Source organism: Stegodyphus dumicola, chromosome 11 (genome assembly GCF_044657685.1).
Source record: "Stegodyphus dumicola isolate Sdum_Otavi_A_Nest chromosome 11, ASM4465768v1".
NCBI lineage: Eukaryota > Metazoa > Arthropoda > Arachnida > Araneae > Eresidae > Stegodyphus > Stegodyphus dumicola.
In genome coordinates, this window is record NC_140778.1 from 134,397,690 (window position 1) to 134,418,422 (window position 20,733).

Sequence of the window (20,733 nt, forward strand, 5' to 3'; positions counted from 1 at the left end):
GTTGCTGTAGCAGGGTTGGTCGCCAAATTTTCGCCAAAAAATTGCCAAGTTACCATAATCTAAAGATTCACCAAAACTAATATAGAATAAGGAGATTAGCATACAGCAAAAAAAAAAAAAAAAAAAAAAAAAAACAGAAATTTCTTCTCAAACAATTCCTTTTATATCCTAAAAAAATCTGGAAGATTTCTTTGAAAAATGGGTGTTTTAAAAAACTAAACATGGCTAAAATATATGGACTGGTTTGTGTTGAACTGCCATCTGCTATAAATAAAGAAGGTTCAGAGTAACCTATAGTAACCTATAGATCCTCTGTCATTCAATTTTTCTGTGCGTACAGAAGGAAATTTTTAGGTGTGTTTAGACCGGACACGCTGTGCCGCAAAGAGTTAACAAACGCTTATCATCTAAACAAAAACTGAAAAATTTTAGTACCACCAATACATTTTACAATGATTATTTTTCAGTTTCCCAATAGGAACATTTAAAAAAAAGATATTTTGCCATTTGCAAGCCCATTGGCTATTTGTATTAAAAATGTGTACATCAAAAATATTAGATTAAAAATTGGTTACCATTTTACTTATCTTTAAAATTTTAATTTAAGTTATTGAAATTTGGGCCTGCTTAAGAGATCAATTTGTTTATGTCTCGCTTAGTTTTAATCGTAAATTAGGATCCACTTTTAATTTTTTCTGTATTTATTTTTTAAATATGACATGGAAGAAAATCATTGTTCAAACAAATAGGTTGTGGAAAAAGGTAATAAGAATTTAATCGCTTTATCTGAAATGCCTTTAAATTCTTCTTTTTGGTTCAGCCAAAGTTTGCAAGTGTGTTATTTTTGAAATCTTCACTTCGATCACAGGAAATTTCTATCATCTGTTCTTTTCTTCACGAGATAAAATTTCAGGTATATTTGAACAAGATGTATTTCTAATCCAATTTTCGTCTTCATAATCCTCGGGAAAATACATGTTGAAATTATTTATCAATGAAAAGTAATGTTTTTAATGTGGGACACTAATTCTTCTTTTATTTTCAAATTATTTTCAGTTAAAAACTTTGGTACTATTCGGTTTCGAGAGCCGTAAAAAAATTGCAGCGAAAATGTACGCGCGAGAGCGCCAAATCTAACAAACGCGCCCATTTAACAGAGCGTCAAATCTAGCGTAGGCGCTGATTTCAGATTGCGTAAGTTTATAAAGTAGTTCTATATTTCTTAAGACGCGATTGAAATACTAGTTTAATTTTTAAATCTTTTTTGATTTTAAATCTTTTTTGATATACTATGGATTTAACAATTTGGGAATTGCCCATGACGAAAAGTCGGCAATAGAATTTTGGGTAAAGTGCAGAATCACCCACTGCTTGACGCTTTTTTAAGAATTGCACATACTCGGTATCAATGTGCACATCGACCTATTTTCACTTAAAAAAAATCCTAGAATTGCACAAAAATGGCACTGCGCACACCCTTGATTTTAGCTGTGTACACATCGACCTATTTTCACTTAAAAAGTAAAAGAAAATTGACAAAAATTCAATTGTTTTTACCCTTGTAAAAAGCGGCAAACAAATAAGTTAGCGATTCTGCACTTTACCGAGAATAGTTTCAAAGAAAAGGCTTCATTCATTATAGAAAATTACGTTTGAACAACCAACGAGATGAAATTATGCGTTAGCGATAAGTCGGTAGCGAAATAGCGATGCAGGCATCCATTCAGTTATGTTTAGCAATTTTTATATAAATTATAATAATGATCTAAAATAGTTATCTACTCTTATGCTTCCATTCAGTCATGTTGAGCCTTTTTTATATAGATTATAATAATAAAAAATATTATATGAAATTAACTTTTCATCTAAATTAACACATCAATCTTAAATAATTATTTACTATTATACTTCCTTTCTTGCTGCAATTATTTTTGACAGCATTGGCATCAACAATAGATTGGCGATTTTTACGGCCCTCGAAACCGAATAGTAAGTACCCTTTATATTTGTAATCTTAAATTTATTTCATTTAACTCTCCATAAATATCACCTAAATATGCTAAACGTATCAACCGTAATTCTCTAAATAAAAAGTTTTGCAATTCAAATATTTAATTACAGAGGAAAATTTTAATTTCTGATCGAAGTTCAAAAAGACGATTTGAAACGTAGCCTTTGGATAACCACCTTTTATCGGAATGTAACAAAAGCGTTTCATGTTCACTACCCATCTCTTGGCATAAAATTGTCAATATTCTTGAATTTATTGTTCGTCTTTTAATAAAATTAACAATTTTCACAGCTTGATTCAAAGCGATTTTTATGTTTCCGGGGGGGAAAAGAATCACAAAATGAGGCAATTATCTTCTTCGAAAGGTATGTAAACTAATAATAGGACAAAATTCGTTATATCAGTATTTTCATCCCGTTCATATGCAAAATACTCAGTGTGTTTTATTTTTTAAATAATGAGTCACCATTTCATGAATTGGTTAGCTTACTGTATCATTTGATAAAGGAATAAATTTCAAGTTCATTAGCCGATTTTTTATTGAATAATGTTAAAACGATATCATTAGCTGCTGGTAACGTAACGTTTTTTCCAATAGTGTGAAGTCTACCCAGTCTTGGCAATTCTTAGGCTTCGAAGGTAACGAGTTTCCAAAGCTTTTTTACTTGAAGTTGCAAAACCTTTCATTACTTGTTTACTAATTTTGAACGTCGCTGATTTCCTTTTAAAAATATTCTTCAGATTTATCCTTTGAATTGACATGCTTATAATAGAGATGTCTTCTAAGGAACGCTGGTTTCGTACTTTGATTGGATAATAGTTAACCAAAAATAACACATTGAGGTTGAGGGTCCATTTCATCTCCATCCCAAGAAAACACAAATCATACGATAACTTTCATTATATTTTCTATCAACAGTTTTTCTTTTCTTTTCAATATTCTTAGTGGTAGTACATTATCCTGGATCCTTCACTTGTGAATCAACACATTTTCGGCCTAATCTCTAGAATATGGTAACAGTTCTAGAGTTTTAGGTAGTTTGGCGACATTTTAGTAAGGCGATAAAGGTTACTAGCTAGGACTTTAGCAATAATCTGAGAAGTACACAGTTTGAATCACAGATTATTTTGTCTCAGAGAAATGAGAGATTATGAGACAAATCATGTGACATTTTCGAGAAAATTCCGATCGTGATTTTAGCTAATAAGCACTTAGAAACAATTTCGCTGCTAAAGTGCAGAATCGCCCACTTATTTGTTTGGCGGTTTTTACAGGAGTAAGAAGAATTCGATTTTTGTCAATTTTCTTTGACTTTTTAAGGGAAAATAGGTCGATGTGTACAAAGAGTGTGCGCAATGCCATTTTTGTGCAATTCTCGGATTTTTTTTAAGTGAAAATAGGTCGACGTATACATGGATACCGTGTATGTGCAATTCTTAAAAACGCAGCAAGCAGTTTGTGATTCTGCACTTTCCCCCATTTCGCACCTAATCTTCGTCATGATTAAGCATTTTTGTTCCATAAAAGTTCTAGTAGCGTAATTCGGCTAGCAGATTGTTGGAAAAAATGTTGAGTAAAAAAAAAAAAAAAAAAGCCTTCACTTCGTGAAAACAAAATGGCGTCCAAAACAAAATTAGCAAGTTGCTGTAGCAGGGTTGGTCGCCAAATTTTCGCCAAAAAATCGCCGTTACCATAATGTAAAGATTCACACTTTTTCGCTTAGTCAGTCCTAACCATTTTTCCATTTTTAAAAATCTAGGTTTGTTTTATTATTTTTTCCCAACTATTTAAATGCGCAATATATCACGAGTTTTTCGAAAAATAATCGACGATAGTCTCAAATAGCGTAGAAAAGTAAGGTATATAAAGCAAAAAGAAGACAAAATGCCTGCTGTTAAGAGACAGCAAATCGACTAAAAAAAAAAAAAAAAAAAAAAAAAAAAAGCGTCTAAATGAAAGTTGAGCAATATGAGCCCGGAAATGGTGGCAAATAAAGGAACATATTCTAATAAATCGATCAACTCTAAGAGAATTAATGAGATATCATTACCTATCTATATGAACTTACTTTTATTTCCTACTAAATACAACATTCATTTCTATTTTGTTATATCTATGGCTAAAAGAATATTTGCGAAACTAAAAGAACATTTGTGAAAATATTTTTCTTGAACAAAGCTCAGATCGCATAAATTTACGAGTCTTAGAGAAAAAAAAAACTTTAACAGAATGTTGGAGTATTTAATTTTTTGAATTTAATAGTTTGAAAATGCTTTTTCCTTTGCGTATCACCTATTTTTCTCTTGCGTACCACCCAATGGTACGCGTAGCACTGGCTGAGAACCGCTGGACTAGGGTTTTGATGAATCAGTCAGTTATAACAATGACATTTTTCAGACCTTAATAATTCCATAATTATAAAAGTTAGATTATTGAAATTTGGGATTCTAGGTGTTCAAGGGTGCGTTATTAGACATACAAAATTGCAAATTTGTAGGTTTAATAGTTTTGGAGTAATGTAGGGTCGAAAGTAGCTCGAAAGGGTTCGTGTAATGACCGGTGTCTGGCTAGTTTCTTTTCCGTCTGTTCCGAACTTGGCTGACACTTCGCCCTGTGTCTAAATTTTCATGACTGAATTGTAAGTTTAAATTCAAAGCAGTATAATCATGCTCATGTTTATGCCGAACGTAAACTTCAAATATTATTTTGTTTAGTCCTCTTATGACTTATTATTATTAGCCCTGATAAGTCTAATATATTTGAAAAAATCTGAATTTTAGACCTACTTTAAATATATGTCTTTTTTATGTAAATTTGTTTCTTTATATAAATAAGCCTAATTTGGAGTAACCTTTCTTTTCATAGAATATTTTCTCCTTTTTAGATATTTCCCACAAGTGCTGATTTCCTGAATCTCGAAGCGGACGATTTGGTGACCATCCTAAGCTCGGATAACTTAAATGTGAAGAGTGAACACTTAGTATTTTCGGCTGTGAACAGATGGGTAGATTCAGAACCACAAATGAGAGCTGTTTATCTTCCTAGTCTTTTGCGTTGCATACGGCTAGCACTATTAGATTATCAGTGAGAAAATTTATAGTTTTTGATATAAATCTATATTAACTTTCAGTATGTACAGAGTGTAACAAAGAAAATCAAAGACACTGAGGTATAATGTTATGTTCTCGTTGCGCAATCAATAGGAAAATGGTAGAGTCAGAACCACAAATGAGAGCTGTTTATCTCCCTAGTCTTTTACGTTGCCTACGGCTATCACTATTAGATTATCAGTGAGAAAATTTTTAATTTTTGCTATGAATCTATACAAATTTTCAGTATGTACAGAGTGTAACAAAGAAAATCCAAGACCACTGAGGTATAATATTATGTTTTCGTTGGACAATGAATAGGACAATGGTAACGTCAGAGCCACAAATGAGAGCTGTTTATCTTCCTAGACTTTTACGTTGCATACGGGTAGCGCTATTAGATTATCAGTGAGAAAATTTATAATTTTGCTATAAATCTATACAAACTTTCAGTATGTACAGAGTGTAACAAAGAAAATCAAAGACCACTGAGATATAATATTATGTTCTTGTTGCACAATCAATAGGAAAATGGTATATCTCTACACACACACACACACAAAAAGGAAATTTCTAAAATTCTATATCTCCCGTTGTAGTGCGCCGATTGACGAAATTTAACTTGCGTTTTTCATCTCTCGAAAGCGCGACTCGAGATATATATTAGATTTAAATTCAAACATTTATCTTGGCACATTTTTTTTTCAGATTGCGCCAAGAATAATTTACTTGGAAAAATTCTTAATTTATGATAACCTGTTTTCTTTCCCCTTTCATAGCGTACGGGCGGCCAAAAAAATGGTTTAACGTTCATTTTTTCAAATAATGTTACAAAGTGTGTAAAGCACACTTGGCGTCATTATCGCTTAAAACAAATATGCCAAATTTCAAAATGCGCCAATGCATAAATTCACGTTATATTTTGGGAAATTTTGAATTAAAAAGCTCCAATTTTTTGCAGGTTTGCCTAGCATTCTACTTCAAGGTGATGGCAAAACCTTTATAAGTAATAATTCAAAAACTGTTTGGGAAAAATGCATAAAAATTACTAAAAATATCATTTCTAAAAACAAATCAGAAAATAGCTGCAAACTGTATTTGGATTGAACCTAAATTTCGAATGGTGAAAGAAGGAATCACGTAAGTTATTAAAAAAAGAGATATTGATAAATATATACCAAATTCAATTAACAAGGAGGAGCTAAAGTTTTGAGAGCTAGTTTTCTAGAAACTACTCGTGCGATTTTTACAAAACTTGGCACTTTGGCATAATTTGAGTTGTAGAATCTTAATTATATGTATATATGTATATACATAACGACGACGTGTAACACGACAATTAGCCAGAAATTAATTAATTTCCATTCACTAGTATTTTCAAAAAAATCTTAACAGACGGTCTCTCTCAGATAAGAACTCCACAAAATACATCCCTCAAGTATTCCAAGTCCCACCCACTACCATAAATTACTTCACCCAAGTCTTACCGACTGATATTATTCAAAGCCCCTACTGCCGCTAAGAATTTTCGGACACCCTACACTTCTGAGTCAGACACGAAGAGAACACTTTGCCAACTTCCCCACTAGAAAGAATGTAAGTTACTTAATACCTTTTCTGGCCTTTATATCTTCATGTATATTCACTGATCTTATTTATATTATTTTCTATTTTATTTTTTATATTATTTTTATATTGTCTTTGATTTGTTTTTACAAAGTTTGCATTATTTATCTTTTATTTTTTTATAATCTTCTATGTTTATTTCAACTTTACATTGAATTCGATTTCATAATGACAATTTCCAGTGTTTAATTTCTACAAATAATATAGTACTCAAATGCATAAACGTGAAAGTGTCGGGTACGATTACTCGAGTTAAATAGGATTTCTCTACAGTAATTGATTTTTACTCCAAATTGAATTGACTAAAATGCTTCATAAGAATAAGTTCTTTGAGTATCAGCATTGGTTCATAATTCCTTCTATTCACAGAAATATTTGGCCTGACTAGAATTGCCGGTTTGGCTTTAACTTATAACTCGAGTAAAGACGAAACACTTTCGTATTTACGTATTTTTATCAATTATTGTTCATTGAACGGGAGTTGGTTTGTTCCCCTTGAAAAGTCAACTAATTTCCGATCAATGACAATGATTACATGTTTTAATTTTTCCTTTTACAATTGAAATTTTATTCTTCGTGATGATTTAACTCCAGTCCCCGTTAAAACATTATTAACATTTTGCTTTCAAATTACTTCAAAACATCTTTCAAAATATAACTTACCAGTATGGATTCACACTTTTAAAATAATTCTACTTTAATTAAACTTAGGAGATAATATAATCAATTATTCAATACTGCTTAGAAAATAAATTATATATGTATATATATATATATATATATATATATATATATATAATAATAATAAAAGCAAAGGAAATGAGACGAAGCAGTGTCGATGCGTGCTTAGATCCATATTGAAGAAGAATTTTGATTGCGTAGTATTTAAAGAACTTGGCAGTTGAGGCAGTTTTAATTCCATTTTTATTTCCAATTGATATTTGTGGCCACAATCACTTGGCACTCTAGACGTGCCTTTCCACAGAAGATTTACATTTTTGATATTTTTGAGATAGAAAGCAAGCCAGCGAAATTACACCTTAGCACAGCACAGAGCAAAAGCTGAAGTGCTTAGTTATGCAAGATGGAAGCACGCGAAGAGAAAAGTTTTGGTTTACAAGGTCAGTTTCAGTTCTTAATTATTACGTCATCAGAGTTGCGCGGGCCATAGAGTGATCTAGAAATGACGCAATGCAGAGAAGTTATTACGATTTTAGAATAAAGAGGAAGAATTAATGTTTTTAGTTATTCTGATTCATATAATTTTATCTTACATATTCCCCCCTTCAAAAAGAAAAAGGTGTAGCGACAGAGAAGCCTTTTTAAAGAGAGAGTTAAAGCACTAGCAAATAAAAAAGAAAAACATAAATCATAAAATTTTGATTCTATAAAAGCATAACTTATAAATATCAATTTTTTAAAATAAATTTTTAATTTTTATTTAATTTTTAGAGTCCTATTGACTTTTTCAGCATTTCAGTCCAAAAGTCTTTTTGTTTGAGAGTTCACATAATCATAATTCTTCAGGGAAGGTTCTTGTTATTACAGAATCTCACAAAATAAACTTTTACATAATCATTACTTATAATTAAATGTAATGCACATAAATATTTATGATACTTATTTCTATACTGATAAATTATAATTTAACATCATAAATAATAGGATTAAGATTTTCAGAATTTATGGTTTCACCGTTATCATCTTTCATTTACAATTCCTGATTTTACCAAACTGGAAGCCTCGCAATACTTCTAAACAAACATATCCATCAATAGGGCTGTCCTCTTGAGCTAACCAGTGTGTTCTCTGCACTGGTGGCCCAGGGTGCCTAGGCAGTTACTTGAAAAGGCCTCCGTTCCTTGCATTAAGGTAACTGGCCTTTGAGAACTGCACTAATACCTTCCATAATAAAAAATAATAATAATAATATAAAAAATTTACATGCATTCATAAAATGAGAGCCTCCAACATTATCTTGCATGAAGAGGGTAAAAGGAACAACTGTACAGAGGTAATTGCAGGCCTCTGTTGAAGGAACCAGTACACCCTCATCATACTATACTTAACACACAATAACCCATACATTTTAACATGCATTTACCATAACTTCATATTACATATCTGTAATAATTTCACTTATTTTTACACCTACTTCATTTTTAGAATAATTATAAAATTCGTATTCAAAATTCTCAACAAAATTTCAAAAACATAAAAACTTATCTTAATATCCTTCCCTATGAGTAATTTAAATAGCTTAAAATTCGTTACTTAATTTGCTCCCATATAATTATGAAAAATTAGAAACATTAATGAACAAGAATTTCAGATTTTCTCAAAACAAATTGCAGAAATTTTAACCAAAGTTGAAATGAAAACTATAGAATCCGCAGCACATTAAATAATTTAGTTCCTGAGCTAGATTCACACGAATGTAATAATTTTTGAGCTGTTGAAAAAGCGGAAGTGCAAATAATTTTCTGTCGCACATACTTGCAAACACTAACTCGGATCGACCTTGAACCCGCTGTAATGCCGAATTCCTAAGCGGTAATTCACTGCTGATTCAAAGCACTTTTTTTCTAAATATTGTAGAGATCGGCGAAGCAAATTCAATATTCGTTTTCACTAGGCATTCAAACTTCTCAATTTATCGAGAGATTACTTCCAATCTGTAAACACTACGCGTGGTTATTTTTTGAAGCACTTGCAAAACACCACAGCAGAAGAATGATCTGTTATTTTTTAAACACTGAAAAAACTAATTTGATGATTCACTTCTGATCTGTTATTTTTTAAACACTGAAAAAACAAATTTGATGATTCACTTCTTTCACATTATCTTGGATTTATCACAAAACGATGATTTGAAGAGCTGAACTAAATTTTCAATTGAGGTTTCAGGCTGCAGGAAACTATCCTTACCGGCTTAATTGTCATAATAATTGCAAAGGAAATGACGGAACACTGTAGATGCGTAGTTATTCAAAATTATGCTAAAATTAGAGCCCCATTAACAAATTTACTTAAGAAAGATACTCCTTATAATTGGACTGATGAATGTCAAAAAGCTTTTCAAAAATTAAAAGATGCATTGATTTCTAGACCTATTTTAACTTTGTTTAATCCTAAATATCCCTGTCATGTATTTGTTGATGCGTCCAAAGAAGCTGTTGGTGCTGTTTTAAAACAAGAACATCCTGATGGTAGTTTATATCCAATTGCTTTTCATTCTAGAAAATTAAGATCTTATGAACAAAATTATGCCATTACTGAGCTGGAATGTTTATCTATTATTGATGCAATTGATAAATTTTATTATTATTTACATGGTAACCATTTTACTGTACATACTGATCATGCTGCTTTAGTTTGGCTTAAAAATATAAAACACCCTACTGGTCGTCTATTTAGGTGGTCTTTAAAATTATCTATGTATGATTTTGATATAAAATATAAAAAAGGATCTACTAATGTTGAAGCTGACATGCTCTCTAGAAATCCTATGTGTCAACATTTAAGATTGCAAGTTAATTTATTATCATTAGAAGAAATAAAAGAATATCAAAATTTAGATAATGTTTGTAATACTAAGTATAGGAAAATGAATGATGTCTTAACTATTAAAAAACAGGGATTGTACAAAATTGTGATACCCATGTCTCTACGCACGAAATTACTTGAAAAGGCCCATATACAATTTGGTCATATTGGTGTATCATCTATGCTAAATTTGTTATCTCCACAATATTATTGGCCAGGAATTGTTCAAGATGTTAGAAATTATTGTAAACATTGTGAAGTATGTCAGTTTAATAAGAAAAGTAAACAAAAGAAATTTGGTTTAATGCAAAATTTACCATCAGTTAGTGAACCTTTTGAAATATTATCTATTGATACTGTAGGTGGTTTAAATTATTATAATTCTACTAAAAAGTATATTCACATAATTATTGATCATGCAACTAGATATATCTGGACTTTTGCTTCCAAAAGTGTAACTACAGATACTTATATAAATTGCTTAAAACAAATTTTCCAAATTCAGGTCCCTAAAAAGATTTTAAGTGATAGGAACGCTGCTTTTGCATCTTCAAAATTTAAGCACTTTTTAAGGAATCATAATGTAAAACAATTGCTAACTACTGCAAATAGACCCCAAACTAATGGTAAAATTGAACGTGTTAATTAAACTATTATAACTAGATTAAAATGCAAACTAAATTCTTATCACGGTAATATAGCATGGAAAAAATTATTACCCCAAGTAACTGAAGAGTATAATAATACCCCTCATTCTGTAACAAAATTCCCTCCATCATATTTAATGTATGGAAAATTACCTTATGATTCCTTAATTCAAAATCAAGAATTGTATCCGTCAATAGAAGAAGCCAGAAAAATAGCTCAAAAGAGATCTGATGATTATCATAATGTAAATAAAGAAAGATATGATATTCATTTTAAACCTAGTAATTTTAAAATTGGCGATTTAGTAATGTATGAAGAAATTCAATACCCTAATACACGTAAATTATCCCCTCCATTCTCAGGACCTTATAAAATTTTAAAACAATATTCTGAAGTTACTTATGAAATAGATAAACCTAATCCTTTAACTAAAAAGAAATCAGAAATTGTTCATTCAACTAGATTAAGACCTTTTAATCCAGCAAGTGAGTTTAAGTTAACTGTCAGAAATAGTAGAATTCCTATCTCTGTTCAAAATTAAAATTAATTTTTTTTAAAATTCTTTTTTAAACATTTTCCTGATTATGACCTTTAATACCTGATTTAGACTTAAACCCTAACTATGACAAGTTATTTTCCCGACTATGACAAATTATTCTCCCGATCTTGACCTTTTATATCTTTCACATCATTTGAATTATTTTGTAGCAAAAATTTTCTTCTTATTGTAAAATAATATTTGTTTCTATTTTACAACATTATAAAAAAGACTTTAACTTGATTATACAAGTTATCCGTCTTATAATTTTGATTTTATATGATCTTTTATTTTTCTAACACCACTTTGAGGTAATGTACAATGCCCAAAACCAGTTACCTTCTATTAGGCAACGGAGGTTTTTCGATATTTGTACCTAGCACCCCCCAACCATCAGCAAGTAATCACGCTGATCTGTTGGCGAGGACATGCCATAGTTTTAAAGTCAAAGTGTTCATGTTCTAGTGTATAATTGTATTATTTATATCGAATTGTTTTTTGAATAAGTATAATATTTTGTATTGAAGTGTAAAACATGTCAATCTTTACGATGAGAGGAAAAAATGCATCATATTTGTGAACTATCAACATGCATCATATTTGTGGACTATCTGGCATTTAGAGATTTTACCAGATAATTTCATTCTATTCGAACTCTTTTTATGAAAAGGACTTTCAAAAAAAAATAAATAAATAAATAAATAAATAAATAAAAATAAAAATAAAAATAAAAACACAAAATGGACATTTTTAACAAAATTGAGGACTTTTGCAATTATAACTTATTTATTTATCAGTATTCCATATTTATTATGTTATAGTCTTAAAATTAGTCATATATTGTATATTTATTTATAACTCATTCTTTTAATGTTCAAAATTTCATATGCTATAAAGTCAAAATTTTATATGAGAAAGTCATGAACTATGATAGGCCATAGTTAAAGCTTGTACGCTATGTTCTGGATGTTTTCATGTCTTTTCTCATACTTTTGCTTCACTCCTGTACTAATGCTTTTCTCACCCCGGCCTCTCTTTTTGACGGGGGGGGGGAAGATGTAAAATAATAAAAAAAAAATACGATGGCTTTGCTCTTTGCGAACCAGCAACCTTTAATTACTTTTCTGCAATCCAGGATCGTCCCCTAACCCAGTACCTGCTAGAACATTCACGCCTATTACATAACCTCCTCATATAAATGCTGCGTCATAAGTTTTTCTACATTTTTCTAGAAGCTACTCTGTTAGGTAACCATTCATATAAATGCTGAGTCATAAGTTCTCGTAGACAGATGCCTTCTCGCCTTCGTCCTGCTAACGCTTCTGCTATGTTCCTCTTTATTTGTTAGAACGTTATGATGTATTAAAGTTTAAAGTCAGTCGTATCTAATAGTTCAATTACTGAATAAGTTATTTGATTAACTTCATCTGGAAAAAGTCATCTGCTATAAATTAAAATAAAGATATGCTTGCTGTTAAAAGTGAAAAGTCCTGAGTCGTCATTTTACTCCGTGTTTCAATCACCCCAGCTTCGTTAACCATCTGCCAGAACGTGTAATGGAATAGCCTCACCATTCGCCCACGATGTGTTGGAATAACTGAAAACATTACAGTTATTAATTAGTCGACAGGATTTATCCTCTACGTGGGAAAAAAGCTCCTGGATTTATTTACAACGCGCTTCTAAATTCAACAGTGGGTCAAGGACAGTGTGTGATCGTCTTATGCTTTTGCTTCTTTTCCGGCGGTGCTTAAGTGTTTTACTTCGGCTCCAAAGTTATGCGTTTTATCAAGTGCTTCTAAAGTGATTTATTTAGTGTTCAAATTGATGTGTATGCGAAGTCTTAAATTCAAGATTTTGTGATTGGAATGTTAACACGCTCAAAAACGGCAAAAATGTCAACTGATAAGAAAGAATCCGTAGCTATTGTGGATACAATAAAATTTGTATAGCTATTGTGGATACAATAAAATTTGTATAGCTATTGTGGATACAATAAAATTTGTGGATACAATAAAATTGTGGATACAAATAAATTTTCCAATAGACAAATATCTTCTATTGTTTGAAGAGAAATGTGCCGCAAAGAACATACCAGAAAAGGAAAAGAAATTTGTTTTCTCAGAGTGTATTAGAGGAGAGGCTTTAGCCCTCTATTTACGTGATTGTTTAGATAAAGACTGGGACAACATAAAGGTTATTTTCGAGACATACTTCACAACATCAGAATCTGTTACTTTTAGTGATTTTGTGTCTTTAAACTACGAGAAATTTAATAATATTGATGTTTATTTTCGTAATAAGTTGAAATTAGGAGCCAGCTTGAAACTAACAGATTCCACAATGGTGGAAGCACTTACGGAAGGACTTCCTGAGCCTCAAAGAATGCTGTTAACAGTGCAAAAAATAGACACACCGAAAGACTGGATTACTCTTGCTAGGAAACTGTTTCCAGTTAAGATGCCGTTAGATGGTCTAGAAAATAGTAATTACCAATTTGTTTCTCCAAGGCAAACTGTTCCGAAGTGCTATTATCCCAGACCAGTGCAAGCCACTCCTTATCAAAGTTTTCGTAGTGTGAGACCTTTTAATTATCAACAAGTGCAATACCGATCTCTACAGTATGCGTATCGGCCAATTCGATATCCACAATTACCTGCTATTAATTATAACACGGTTCCTAAAAGAGAAGTTAAAAAATGATATTACTTTAAAGTGAATGTCCAAATTGGACAGGAAAAAATTCCCAGTATTATTGATACGGGATCGCAAATTAACGTTTTACCGTTAAAAAGTTTTAATAAAATTGGTGAAAAATTTAGAGAAATTTCAGTGAAATCCCATGATAAAATATTTTCAATATCTAGTCAAGTTCATATAGAGAAAATAATCAAAGTAAAGTGTAAAGTAGGTAAAATAGAAAATAATGTGATATTTTATGTAGTAGATTCAAATTTGAATTATTTATTGCTTTCATCACCACGTGTTTCATTATTTAAATTACAATTGAATTTTCATAATTATGAAGTGTATCAGTTTGGAAAACAGGTAAGTAAAAATGTTAAAGTAGACAAGTTTTTCCAAAATAATTATGTACGTAAAAATGATATCGTTGCTGAACAATCTAGTAAATATTTTGATAATAGCGAAAATTTTGTATGTAAAAATGATCTTAGTTCTAAAAATTGTGGTAATTATTTTGAAAATAGTAAAAATTCTGATAGTAAATTACAGAAATTGTTGAATGATTATAACCATATATTTGCAAAAAGTAAATATGATGTTGGTTGTATAAGGGTTGAACCTCCCAGAGTTATATTAACTTCTGAATTACCAATAGCCTATAGACCATATAGAGCATCTCCTAAAGATAATAGTGAAATTAAAAAACAAATAGATGAATTGTTAAAAGCTGGAATTATTAAACCTTCTTATAGTCCTTATGCTGCTCCTGTAACTTTAGCTTATAAGAGAGACGAGCAATCCAGAAGCAGATTGTGTATTGATTTCAGGAAGCTTAACCAAATTACTAAAACTGATTCTGAACCTATTCCTAGAATTGATGCTGTATTAGATCAATTAACAAATGCAAAAATCTTTTCTACATTGGATTTGGCATCAGGCTAATCAGGCTATTGGCATATTAAATTAAATGAAAAGGATACTGAAAAATTGGCATTCACTACAAATTTTGGACTGTATGAGTTTACTAGATTACCTTTTGGTTGGAAAAATTCCCCAGCTGTTTTCCAACGAGCTCTTAGACAAATTTTAAACAAATATCAGATTCAATTTGCTTTAAATTATTTTTATAGTATTCTCTCCAAATTTTGATGAACATTTAAATCATCTTAAAATAATATTTGATATATGTGAGAAAGAGAATATAAAATTAAAACAATCTAAATGTAATTTTGCTAAAGAAAAAATAAATTTTCTAGGATATGAAATTCAAGCAGGTAAATACCAGCCCAGTAATGCAAATATAGAGGTTATTAAGAAATTGCAACCCCCTAAAAATATCAAAGAATTACAAAGATTTTTAGGAAGAATTAATGTTTTTAGTTATTCTGATTCATATAATTTTATCTTATATATATATATATATAATATATATAAAATAAATTATATATGTATATATATATATAATTAAGTATTAATTATTAATATGTATATATTATATATATATATGTTATATGTATAATAATAATTATACATATAACATATATATATATAGTATATACACATATATATATAAAAGATATGGTGTATTGGAAAAAGTCCTATTTTATGACAGAATGCCAATGTTAGAAAAACGCTACGCGTAAGTCTAATATATATCCTAAGTCGCTCTTTCGAGACATGAAAAACGCAATTAAATTTTGTCAGTAGGCTCAGTAGAACGGAAGATATAAAACTTTTTTTGTTGCAAAGTGTACATCATTTGTCGACATCGAGTGTTCCGTAACTGTCTGTCGCAATAAAAGAAAAATTATTTTTGATTACCCTCATGTAAATTCTTAAAAACTTTCTTCCAAGCGATATTCTGTGACCAGCACGCTTATCATACTCTGCAAGGTTTAATCGCTCCCTTTGGAGACATCTGAAAACCGTGAATCAGAGAAAACTCGAGATTCATAGAATTGAGATTGTCTTAGAAATCCTGTAGGATTATAGAGTCAGATTACTTTTCAATGTATTTTGGAGAAAAGTTTTAAAATGAGGTTTGCTGAATGTTGAAATTTATGTAAGAAGGAATAAATACATCAGTTTAGTAGATCGTACACAGATAATTATTTTAATATAATTTCCTGTCTGTTTTTCGAAGTGCTATTAAAAGAATATATTCTTGAAGTTTTGCATAGTTGATTTCCGAGTTCGGATTCAAAATGCATACGATGGGAATTATATATTTATTTATGTATATTCGAACAATGTTATTTCTAATATAAATGAGTTTTGTCACAATGGTCAAATTCTGCCATTATGTACTATATTAGTTGTATTAATGATTTTTCAATGAGAGCTACGAATGATCCACTGAGAGTTTCCTATCTGCACAGTAACAGTTTTGATATTTATGGAAAATTCAGTTGACCATTTACTCCAAATTAAGGCAATGGACCAAGAGACGATTTCTAGCTAATAATGATAAAATCTGCCACACGTGATTCAGTTTTAGCTAATAATGATAAAACGTACCACATATCAATGTGATCTTAATAAGTGTTTCTTCCTAGCTCTCGCAGTAAAGCTGTCGCTGTTTTAAATCTCGTTTTACCTCTACGCTGTACTTAAAAAGTCCTCCACAAAGGCATCCATCCCTTAAGGCAGATAGCCCTCGAGTGCTTTGTCGTAATCTAACAAACCAAACAAAACCAAACCTCTACGCTGTAAAAGTAATTCCTGCCCACTGATTATCTATAATTAATTGCTCGGCTCTCATTGCATGCATTGATTCGCGAAAGAACGATCTATTATGATTATGTAATGAAAACTAGATATTTCAACAATTGACTTTAGGACATTGTTAATTTACTTCTGAGGTTAAAAAAAAAAAAAAAAAAAAGTATCACGCATTTGTCAACAGTTGTTTTTAAAACGAGCGCTTTGTATTTTGCGTTTAAGTGTTACGATTTTCACCATTAAAACTTCTTCGAGTTTCGTCTTAATTTGAAAGTAAAATTAATAATAAGCATTAAATTGTAGCTGATGTGGACACCTAATGACTTCCTTGTGCGGCCTATTAAATTATACAAATCTTTTGTTGCATTTCATTTAAATTTATTTTCTCGAATTTCATTAAAGATATATTTCTCATTCAATTAATTCAGCTTTCACTTCGCGGTAAGGCAAAAATGCATAAAAGTCAAAAAATTGTAAAATACAGAAAACTATAAACACCAAATACATTTAAAAGCAATTTTTTTTAAAATTTACAATTAAAATTAAAGTTTCTACCAGAAAACAAGCTATTCGGCCAAGGGGCAGAAAGACCAATTTTTCGGTGCACAAAGCTCAAAGTTTAAAGACACTGAAGTTGGTGCAAAAACTGACTTAATTTACTATTCTACTAAAAGAGCTTCAAATGTAACCAAATGGTGGATTCGTTAGGCTTAGCACCACTTAAACAACTTTTAAATTGTTGATAATTCTAGCACTATTGCATGCAGATTAACTAAATCCATGGAAATCTTAAACGGGATATAAGAACAACATTTCAATCACTTTTAAAGCAAAAAATGCACGATTTACCAACATATTTACACAACTTACACATCTAGACAATTTACCAACATAAAAAAAATATATATATATGCTTCTGGTGCGGCTGATTGCAATCAAAACAGGAGGTGCACAGCTACATGTCATAACAGTTCAAATTACAAAAATCAATGTTCTGAGGCTACTCATTTTTGACTTATGTGAGATCCATACATACGTACGTATTCCAGAGAGGTTAAAATTGATATTTTCGTTGAAATACGATACCTGAAATTATTCGCGATTACAATACTTCATTTACTTCGTACAAGGAATTAAAAAGAAAATTCTATTTTTAAAATCTAAATTAGACCAGCTTTTAATTCATAGATGATGTTTCTGCCCCCCTTATGGGCAATATATGTTATTTTTTAGTGTTGTAATAGTTTATTAAACAAATTGTAGGATCTTATGAAGAAAGCTGGCTAAATATACTATCAAAGCAGATATCTTTTTTCTTAACTTAAAAATAGACGTTCGTCTAACGTACAGGGTTTTAAACTATTTCCTTCACAATGCATCAAAACGAAAATAAGAAAAGTTAGTCAGATGTCACTTCCTTTGCATGAGAAATGATCTACAACAGACCTATATTTGTATCCTGTTGTATATATTAATGGAACAGTGCTGAAGGAAAAAACATACGATACCGGGATTTCTATGAAGGGTAAGATGGTTACTACTTGATTGTAAAAAATATACGATATATAATAAAATATATAATAATAATAATATTGTTAAAGTTTTTCTTTTGACACCAGTTGTTACGTAATTTTCTTCTCCTTTACTTTCGTACGTTACGGGGTTCGTGCAGATTGAGTGAATAATGGCAACACTACTTGATGGAGTGTCAAAACACTCTTTATTTAGCCAATATTAATCAAAACAGATCCAAAGTCACTTTTTACAGTCGTCGAAGATCTACTATACACCTCGTTGGAACAATCAGCAACGCAGCCTTCAGGGCAACAGGCTATTACGGTGGAGACAGCTTCGCTGCAAAGCGTGAGAGTACAGCTCCCGACTCTGCTCTGTTTTTGGAACTCCACGTAATCTCGAGACTCTCCAGGCTACAACTCGCGATGCACTTACGACACACAGAGCGATACAACTCACGACACACAGAGCATAGCTCCCGACTCTTCGGTTCAGTCGTTCCCGGAACTTAACACATTCACGACGATGCACTAACCGCAATACACTAAGAGACTCTTCGATGCACTCGACGACCCACTTGGCACTCGCTGGCCGGCTATCAACTCGAACGTCTCCGCATAGACTAATTAGATGAGTCACACTAACTCGTCCTCTCGACGAGGCACTTTCATTAACTGACTGCGGACCAACAGGGTTTTTATAGCTTTCGGCTTGTGTTCGAGAACATTCTACGCTAAACCGGTAAGAATTCGTTTCAGAAAATTCTCCATCCGTCCACGGAATATCGCCAATTTTGTCGCCAAATGGGCGATTTCTCGGCAAATGTGGCAACCATGCCTTCCCTTTCCATATAATGGCAACCCTAAACTTGCTTTGCGGGGAAGCTATCTTACGGCACCAGGACATTTCGTAACAATATAATAAAATATATAATAATAATATAATAATATATATAATAATAAATATATCTAAATAAGAAAAAGTATTGGAAACCCTTTCTATGAAGGTTAAGAAGGTTACTACTTGGTACTTGAAGATTCAAGTTCGTGCAGATAAAAATTATGTTTAATAGTATTACAAGTTAATCAACAATAGTTGATAATACAAGGATTTGATAAGCTCGTGAATCAAATTTGAGATAATAATAGATATGACTACGAAAACTGATGACTTGAATAGCTGGATAATTCCGTTTATTTGATAGATTTTACGAGACGAATATCTGGTCCAATCCACATATCTCAACAAATGAAGAATGTCAAAGTATTCTTTATCAGGCATCGCAGGTGTTTGCAGAAATGAACAATGGAGATCCAAGACAGTCCTTGTTTGACTTACATCATCCTTTCCTCCGTCCAAGGATACCTTATGAGATCATTTTTGTTATGGGAGGCTGGAGTGCAGGCAGCGCCACCAATATCATGGAAACACTTGACGTCAAGAGTGAAAGATGGTACCTGGCTTTGATTGCAGATTCCGTTCCAAGGTGATATGCTGTTTGAATCCTCAAATTTCGTTATTTTTCTAGGGCAACTTTTAATCAAGAAACACTCGTTTGCTCCTTTCTTAACCAAAAAGGATTCTTCTCTTTTCGCACAATAAAAACATTCCATAAGAGTAAAATCAATGATGAAACTATATTTAACTTCTCTACTAAAATTTTTATGAACATTTATTGAAAATGCTACAATTTGTTTTAAAATTAAAATCTGGTTTTTAAAAGTTATATTGAAAATGAATTAAATTTAACCTCAGGTTTACTCTCAACCTTTCGTTCATGATATTCATTGCTCATTAAAATTATTCCCGCATTTGAGAGAGTAAAGCTGAGGGACATTATCAAGAAAATGTTGACATCACTATCTTTAGAGAATTGAAAATTGGTAGTTTAATTTTAATAGCTTTAATTCGTTATTTAATTATTTCAGCTGTAGTTGAACTAATATCGATGTATTTAAAGTTGAATTATAACAAAATGAGAAGTTGTTAACATTAAGTAGATGGTTTTTCCATTTCATGGAATCTAATCTTTTTTCGCCAACGGATTGTAGAATACTGATTCGTCACAGGAAATTATTAACGTTAAAATACCAATATTGTTACTTTCTACGGGTTCGCGGATTTGGAGTAATTGATGATAACACTTGATAAAGAATCAAAACACAATTTATTCGCCAGTAAGCAGGACAGTTCAAAAGACACTTTTACACTCGTCGAAAAACTACGACAAACACGCTGAAGCACTCAGCAACACAACCTTCAGACTATAACGATTAAGACAGCTTCATTGTAAAGCTCTGAAGTACAGCTTCCGACTCGGTCGATCGCTTTCAAGCTAATCTCTGAAATTAAA

At 31.2% G+C, this 20,733-nt stretch overlaps 1 protein-coding gene across 1 annotated transcript in view; it reads left to right on the forward strand.

Moving 5' to 3' along the window:
* Positions 1 to 20,733, forward strand: part of LOC118194102 (uncharacterized) — a 106,687-nt gene that overhangs the window by 57,032 nt on the left and 28,922 nt on the right. Inside the window, exons 2-3 of the mRNA XM_085826488.1 lie at positions 4,897 to 5,096; positions 19,585 to 19,866. Of these exons, the coding sequence (XP_085682614.1) occupies positions 5,035 to 5,096; positions 19,585 to 19,866 (344 nt within the window). The 5' untranslated portion in view covers positions 4,897 to 5,034. The remainder of the gene's footprint in view (positions 1 to 4,896; positions 5,097 to 19,584; positions 19,867 to 20,733) is intronic.